Source organism: Piliocolobus tephrosceles, chromosome 16 (assembly GCF_002776525.5).
Source record: "Piliocolobus tephrosceles isolate RC106 chromosome 16, ASM277652v3, whole genome shotgun sequence".
In the NCBI taxonomy this organism is placed as follows: Eukaryota; Metazoa; Chordata; class Mammalia; order Primates; family Cercopithecidae; genus Piliocolobus; species Piliocolobus tephrosceles.
The window spans coordinates 70,654,486-70,662,729 of record NC_045449.1 but is presented as its reverse complement, the minus strand read 5'-3'; the positions used below and the strand labels follow the sequence as shown (position 1 = coordinate 70,662,729).

The 8,244-nt window shown below is 55.0% G+C and overlaps 1 protein-coding gene across 1 annotated transcript in view; it reads right to left on the bottom strand.

Annotated features, from left to right (window-relative positions):
- MGAT5B (alpha-1,6-mannosylglycoprotein 6-beta-N-acetylglucosaminyltransferase B) overlaps positions 1-8,244 on the bottom strand; it is an 87,227-nt gene that overhangs the window by 30,526 nt on the left and 48,457 nt on the right. Inside the window, exons 9-10 of the mRNA XM_026455922.1 lie at positions 310-441; positions 207-232 (exon numbers count right to left, since the gene is read on the bottom strand). Coding sequence (XP_026311707.1) covers positions 207-232; positions 310-441 — 158 coding nt within the window. The remainder of the gene's footprint in view (positions 1-206; positions 233-309; positions 442-8,244) is intronic.

Here is an 8,244-nt window from a genome sequence, read left to right as displayed (position 1 = left end):
GGGGGGAGAGTGGAATGGGGGAAGGGAAGGGAGAGGGTGGGGAGGGGAGGGGGAGATGAGGGGGGAGGGGGAAGGGAGGGGTAAGGGGAGCTGGGGAGGGGAGATGGGGGAGGAGAGGGGGAGGGGAGGGGGGAAGGGGAGGGGAGGAGGGGAGAAAAGGGGAGGGGAGGGCGGAGGGCAGGATGCAGGACAGTATGTTCTCCCACTTGGGCCCAGCTGGCCAAGTGGGGACCTGGGGGCAGGGTGTGAAGGAGGAGCTTTCTCCCCTGGCATGTAGGTCACGTGCCCACCCTCTGGCCGCCCTCTCACCGGTACTTCTTGAAGGAGAGTCCCATGTGCTGCTTCATCTGCTGCAGGCCGTGGTAGTCGGTGTAGATGAGGTCGAAGGGCAGGGGCATGGTGAGCGGGCAGCTCCCCCGGCCTGGCGGCACCCCTAAGTTACTGAGAGAAGAGCCCTTCAGAGTCTGGGCCCCAAGAAACCCACCTGCCCAACCAGCCGCCCCAGTTCCTTAGAGCCCAGGATGAACTGTAAAAGTACAGAGAGCTTAGCACACTCTCAGAAAGGAAGTGAGCAGGACGGCCCTGTACGGGAACGTAGGTGTTTCACTGCACAGGGCAATCCAGCGAGGGGCAGGTGGGACTGAGGTCAGTGTGGGCTCCCTGCACCCAGCCTGGGCTACCTGCCGGGAAGAAGGGGCACTTCTTGTCATTGCCACAAATGTGCTCCCGCAGGGCTGTGGCTACCCAGAGAGGGACCTTTCTCTAACTTTCACCCATCCCATGGATGCTGGCTGCAGTCCTCAAGCTCAGTTATGTGTCTGGATGAGGGCCCCAAACCTCCTGCCTCAGAAGAGTGCAGTCTTGCAGGACTGACCGAGCTCCTGGCGCCCAGGGCTGGCTGAGGCCACAAGCTCCTGCAGGCCACTGGTCACCTGTTTCCCACTCCGGGCACGGCACGGGACCTGCCTGCCCTCACCTGCCGGGTCATTTACACACAGGTTTTCATCTGGGACAAGGTTGCCTCTGGTGACCTGGAAGACGCGGCTTGGTCAGAGAAGGGGTGGTGCCCCTCTGCCATCTGGCTGGAGCTGCTGGGTCATCTCCTCCTGCTGGCCCCCCTAGGTCCCCGGCTCCAGGAGCATGGACAGGAGGACATGGAAGGACATGACCACAGCCCATGGCTTCCTCTAGAATCCCCACATCTGCTCAGTTCGCTTCCCTGGAGAAGGGTTCAAAGCCCCCTGTCCCGGCAGCCACAGCTGCCATTTTAAACTCCTCTGCCCACAACCCCCCTGCCAGCATCCGTACAAACCAGCTCCTCCCTCCAGGAGCCCCTGCTTATTCCAACTCCACAGCCTTGGTGTCTCCCCTGCAGGGAATGATGAGGCATCCGGTCACTTGTTCATTCAGTTAAGTCTATGCTGAGCCCGAGTCAGGTGGGATGCGCCGTCCTCCACAGAGACCGCCCTTCCACATTCCCTTCCCCACTCCACCAGAGGAGGACGCCCAGGAGCTCAGAATGCATGCAGAACCCGGTCAGGCACCTGCTTCCCCAAACACCCGCTCCCCACCTCAAGATAATTCTCTTTAACAAATGTTTCTTGAGTGCACGTGGGGTGCCAGGCCCTGTGCCCACATCATGAACTCAGAGACACGTGGGATGTGGCCCCAGCCCCAGGAGCACGAGCCATGTGAGGTGTGTATGCCTAGGGGTGCTGAGGCACAGTGGAGGTGTCCTGAGGAGGGGCCCATTGGTGGAGGGATGGGCAGGGGGGTTTCCCAAGCACAGAAGGTCACATGCCCTGTCTTCATCTTCCTCTCTCAACAGCTCTTGGTGGACGCGTCACCTCATGGAGCTGGATGTGACTGTCCTTTGCTCCCAACCCACATTGGGAAGCAGCCAGGCCATTGGGCCCCATCTCCCGGGGATGCCCACCTCCCCAGGCTTCGGGGTTCAGGTGCCAGCTCTGCAAGAGACCTAGCATACCTCCTACTAGGGAGGCCCTTCAGGGACCCACATGATAAGCAGAGTCAGGCTGGGGAGGTGATGAGCTTTGACAAGGTCACCTGCTCATTAACGGCAAGGGGCTAGGATTGATCAGTTTCCTGGGCTGTGTCTGGGCTCCTTGAAACCATTCAGGCCAGGTGGAAAAGCACCAGCCCGAAAGGTGCATGCTGGCTTTGCGCATGCTCAGAAGCTCGGGCTTTGCGGGGAGAGGACTGTGCACACCATCCGTTAGCACACCGTCCAAAGTGGCGCCGTGTCAGTGATGTTTCTGGTCACCTGCCGAAAGCGCTGTGATGGAAAGAGGTGGGGAGAAGCTGCCAGCAGAGGGACTAAGCCCTCAGAGGTCAGCCTTACCCTGCAGAGAAGGGCAGCAAGAGGGGAGGCGCTTTCTCTGGGCCTTGCCCCCCACCTCCAGCTGGTACCCCCACCAACCTCTTGAGCTGTCCCCACACTGGCTTCCCCGCCATGTTAGAACCTTTGCTGCTAAGTGTGAGAGGGGAATGTGAAAACCTAATAACCGTTTCCTCCTCATTTCTTGTCTATAAACTTAAAAATGGCCAAGGGCTCCTCCCCCATCCCTCCAACCTTCCTGTCTTCCCCTCTTTCCAACCCAGACCGCCTGCCACACGGGATTCTTTGATCCAGGGCTTCTAAGGCAGTGCCTGCCTCTTCAGCTTTTTGGTTGAAATACCCAGAAAGCAAAGGAGAAGGAGCACAGGCCCCAGGGGTCTGGAGCCATCACAGGCAGCAGCTCCCACAACCTGGAGACTTCATGAAATATTTGGTGGTACGTTTAAGTGTCGAACAAATTCTGCATTCACTCTGCAAGATACCCCCGTTGTTTTCTGTGAAGCATGGACTTTCTCACTCCCAAAACTCCTCCAGTAAAACTGATGCCCCAGAAAGAAGCTTCATTTTCTTTGCCCTGGGGCTCCAGAAGTCCCCTCTTCCTCACCTCCCCAACCCAGTTGAGAACCACACACAAAAGGACACAAAGATGCTCCTTCTATCCCCTTCCTTGCAGAAACCAGGAAGGGGGTGGCTGCTCCTCCCACATGGAATCTGGGTCTAGTAAAATTAAGACAATCCTGAAAATACAAACCGTAGGTGGGTCTAGGAGCTGCTACCTGCACCAGGAACATGACTGGCTTCCCTACAGATCTCTGGTTGGTTTCCAGGCCACATGTTATCTCTCTGTCCTGGGAGCTTCCTTTTGTTGCCCCATCACTGACCACACCCCTGACCCTAGTCCCAGACACCAGGGCCACTGAGAAGACAGAGGGGTTGTAGCACTTCACAGCCATCTCCTGGGAGACCGCCACGCTGTGGTTCTAAGGTGAGTCCATCATCCTCGCCATCTTCAAGGCTAACATTTTGGACACAGGCATCATTCTATGTGCTTTCAACTTACTGATGCATCAACTCCTTTCATCTTAGCAACTACCCTACCAGATCAGACCCATTCTCATCCTGTTCCCATCTTTCAGATTAGGAAACAGAGAGTCTGAGTAACTTACCCAAGGATACACAGCCAGGAAGGAGCAGAGCTGGGATCAGAATCTTTCTACAATGGAAACTTGGTCACATCTCCCCAGGGTCCTGACCCTTTCTGAGGCTTCCCACTGCCTCTGAGCCAGGACTTCGAGGATGCTTCCCCACCTAACCCCTGTGGAAGCAACAGCTGCAGCCCCTGCACCACACCCTGTGCCCCTCAGGGTCTGCAGCAGCCTCTCCAGCACAGGCCCACTGGGTGTGCATGGAGGGAGCAAGGGAGTGGGCAGAAGGTGGACCCCCACTGAGCCCCACCTTATGCAGGACCCACTTGGGCAGTCAGTCCTCACCCCATGAAGCATCAGCCCTAAACCTTCGCACCCAGGTCCAGAGCCGGGCAGGAGCAGGGGCACCTCCTGAGCAGTTGCTTCCCCCATGCACACCCCGCTCAGTGTGAAGTCAAAGTCTTGACTAAACCAGAAAAAAAGGGAGGAATATTAACGGATGGGGGAGAAGGAATCTACAATAAGACAGCAGCTGTCACCAGCGTGCAACTAAGATAAATGAGAGCGGACACTTCCTGTCTCTGTCACACGTGAGGCCAGGGGCCGCAGAAATTTCAAGGTGGACCCGGCCAAACCCTCCCCTCTGATCCTACCAAGGTTCTCCTGCGACGGTGCCCTGCTTTCACAGAAACCGTTCCCTGGGTCTAGAATACTCTTCTCACCTCCATGTGCTTAACTCAAACATCGCCTCCTCCTCCAGGAAGCCTTACCTGAGACACCCCTCCCACTATGCTCCCTCCATACCTGGGACACACCTCTTCCCACCTGGAGGCTCCTTTGAGGGCAGGGTCAGGCCATCTTTAAAACTCAGGACCAAGGACAGGACCTGACCCACTAAACATCTGCTGTATTCAAGAAGCAATAACAAAGCGGTAGATGAGATGACCCTCAGGAATAACTGGTTTCAATGTTTACCAGTTGGCCAAGAAAAGCCTCCCTGGAGAGAGAGTGTGGGTGAGTGAGGGGCCCAGGGGCGAAGGTGCCTTGGCCACTGGCCTTCGGGTCTGGACCTGAGCCCAGTGGCCCTCCACGTGGCTCAAAGGACATCACAGCAGAGGAGGGAGACCAGTCGGCCCCGAGACAGCAGCATCCCCTTCCCAGGAGGAGTTAAGGAGAAGCCCACATGTCCTCAGCCCCGGAAAACAAGGATTTTCAATTGAAGGGGAGGACGTCCCTGGAGGTGTCCGCAGCGGCCTCATTGCTCTTGTCACAAGAAACCTGAGCCTTGTCCCCTGGAGCGCAGAAAGGTCAGCTGCGGGGAGACTGTAGTTTTATCACTTGTATTTTAAGTTTACTTTTATGGGCAATTTTATGCTAAGTGATTGGCTGGAGCAGTGACATGAATTGAAAACGCCATCCCCCGACAACCTTCAGCCAAAGGTTCCTGGGAGGCGCGGCTGTGCATTTCCACCAATCCTGCTGAATCCGCAAAACGCTCCTGTCCAGACCTTTCTGCACCTCCAAGGCCAAGTCCTCATTTCTCTTGAACTCTCAGTCCAGGGCTGGGTCAAGAGGACGGTTCAGCAGCCCCCACAGATAAGGGTGGGTAGAGGGAGGACCTCGGGGACAGAAGGAACATGAAATGCATCTGCTGCATACCCCACCGTCTGCCCACTGCCAATAGCCAGTGCTTGGGAAGGACGGGGAAGTTTGCGTGAAATTGCCAAACTGGCTGGTTAGAATATACTTCTGAGTGTCCCCAGGCCAGATGAATAGGAGTCTAAATCCCAAGATGGTAGGGGTAGGGTGGTCCAGGGAAATGGAGCATTTCTGCAGGTCACCTGGTTAGAGGTGGCCCCTGCACTGTGCCCAGATTAATCCACCCGGAAAAGCTACCCTCTCGGGGGAGGAAGGAATAGGAAATTATTGTTTAACGGGTATGGAGTTTCATTTTTGCAGGAAGAGATCTAGAGACGGATGGTGGCGACGGTTGCACCACAATGTGAATGTGCTTTGTCACTGAACTGTGCCCTTCGAAGTGGTTACAGCAGCACGTTTTATGTTATGTGCATCTTACTACAATTTTTTTTTTTTTTTTTTTGAGACAGAGTCTCGCCCTGTTGCCCAGGCTGGAGTGCAGTGGCTGGATCTCAGCTCACTGCAAGCTCCACCTCCTGGGTTTACGCCATTCTCCTGCCTCAGCCTCCCGAGTAGCTGGGACTACAGGCACCCACCACCTCACCCGGCTAGTTTTTGTTTTTGTATTTTTTAGTAGAGACGGGGTTTCACCGTGTTAGCCAGGATGGTCTTGATCTCCTGACCTCATGATCCATCCGTCTCGGCCTCCCAAAGTGCTGGGATTACAGGCTTGAGCCACTGCGCCCGGCCCTTACTACAATTTTTTAAAAAGCCAGCCCAGCACAGTGGCTCACGCCTATAATCCCAGCATTTTAGGTGGCCTAGGTGGGAGGATCGCTTGAGTCCAGCAGTTTGAGACCAGCCCGGACGACATGGTGAAACCTCATCTCTACCAAAAATACAAAAAATTAGCCAGGCATGGTGGCATGCACCTGTCATTCCAGCTACTCAGGAGGCTGAGGTGGAAGAATCGTTTGAACCCAGGATGTTAAGGCTGCAGTGAGCTGTGATCACACCATCGCACTCTAGCCTGGGCAAGAGAGTGAGACCCAATCTTAAAAATATGAACGATTTAAAAATAATTTTTAAGTCAACCCATTCACATTCCTGGCTCCCATGCCAAGCACTCTGCCTCCCAGAGGGGCTGAGGCCCCATCTTCTCCAGCTGTCACATCCCCACCTGCCTGGGACTCCCAGCTGGCCACAAACAACACAGGAGCTTAGTAAATATCCAGGGAAGGACTGGCTCAGGCACTCTGTGCTAAAAGATCAAAGAGGAGGATGGGGAGATGGGATGAGGGAGGAGAAAAATAAACCTTCACTTAATAGAAGAAACCCTCAGCTAGGAATTCAGATGCTGAATTCTGGCAATGAAAAATATCCCTGGCCAGGAGCTCCAGCAGGCGTTTGCTGGGTAGCCTTCCGCAAGCCACCACATCGCTCTGTTGTCCGCCTCCACATGTGGGACACGTGCTCAGGCGAATCTCCACGGTCTCTTTTAGGCTAAAAATTCTCTGGTTTTATTTCTCTCTGTGCCTTTGGTCTGTGGCTAGAAATAATCTCTCCAGGTAGTGCTCAAACTGTGGAACAAACTATTCTCTCTCTCTTTCTCTTGTGTGGGAGAGACCTAATTAAAAAGAATCCTTGCAAAGGGCTTAGAGATCTTTGGTTCCAGGGGCTGAAGTGCAGGCAGGATCCACAACTTCACTGGGTGCCTCTCAAGGAGAACACACAGCCGGGGCAGCCTGGGACGTTCCGTCTCCCCAGGGCCCTGAAATCCTCCAAACCTGACTAGTGCCCGTTTCCCAAGCATCATGGGCAGCCCCTGACCCTACCATAGCCCATTACCAGAGCAGGTCACTGTCTGGTCCCTGACAGATCAGATGGGGGCAGAAAGAATAAACTCAGAGGTTGAACTGGGCATCTAATGAGCTGTTTTAGGAAGCAGGGGTTAGGATCACTAACGAGGAAAGAATTACACAGTCCTGCAGCATTTTCTTCCTGCCCAGGATGGACTGACCTCCCTGTATCCAACAGAAGCAGCCCAGAGTTGCTTTATGGAGCCATTGGGATGGCCCTGCCCTCAGCTCCCATCTCCCAAAAAGGCAGATGCCCTTGAACGTCCCCAGCACATATCCCGTGCCCTCGAGGGTTCAGGGCCACAGCTGAGAGCTGCCAGGCCCCTTGGGGTCCGTGGCTCAGAGGAAAAGGGAGTCCAAAGGCAGACGGGGGCACAGTCCAGGTTCTCCTTATAGCTGAAGCCACCACAAAGCATGGGTGCGGGGGCAGGTGGGGTGCAAGGTCTGCGGTTGGCGGGGGGAGCCTCCAAAAGGGAAACTGAGGGAGCAGCGTATCCTCAACACTGCAGACCCAAAGTGGGGCTGGCATCCAAAGCTGGCACTTTCTTCCCCAGTGTTCCTTCCTAGTAAGCAAACTCAGGGCTAAGAATAGGGCCGTGCTCCCAGGAGAGCTGGAGGAAACCGCACACTCATCTCCCTGGCTGCCAGCACGGCTGCAGGAAGAGGAACGGGAACTCGGCCCTCCGGTTGTTCCAAGTCCTTTTCCTTACAGACAGGCCTCGATTTCTAGAACAAATGCCTGTAAACACTGAGCCCGAATCCAGGTTATCTCATCCAGGCTTTAGCTCCTGGTGCCCAGGCCACCCCGAGGGTTCCTCTATTTGTTCTGGGTTGGGGCCTGGACGTCGGGGATTATTTTTAGTTCCTCAGGTGATTCCTGTGTGCCAGGGGCTCTTGCTATTCTATCCAGTTCCATCAACCTTTGCTGAGAACCAACCTCAAGTGCAGAGGCCTTGGGTAAGACTCTGCTGTCAATCCCACTCAAGCAGTCTCAGTGGGAGATGAGGGCCAAAAGCTAAGACACAGCCCCTGCATCCTGGATTCGGATGTTGAAGGCCCCTGGCTCCACGCTAGAGCTGCTGAGGAAAAAGCAGTCTGGCTCCCAAGAAAATGCATTCCTTTTACCAAAGCTACTCTGACTTGAGGGGCAGGTGGTGATATAGGATAGTGTTTTGTGATCCTAAATAATCTCAAAATGGAGTCACTTATGACAAGTGACTCAGCCCACAGTGAAACTGCTGAT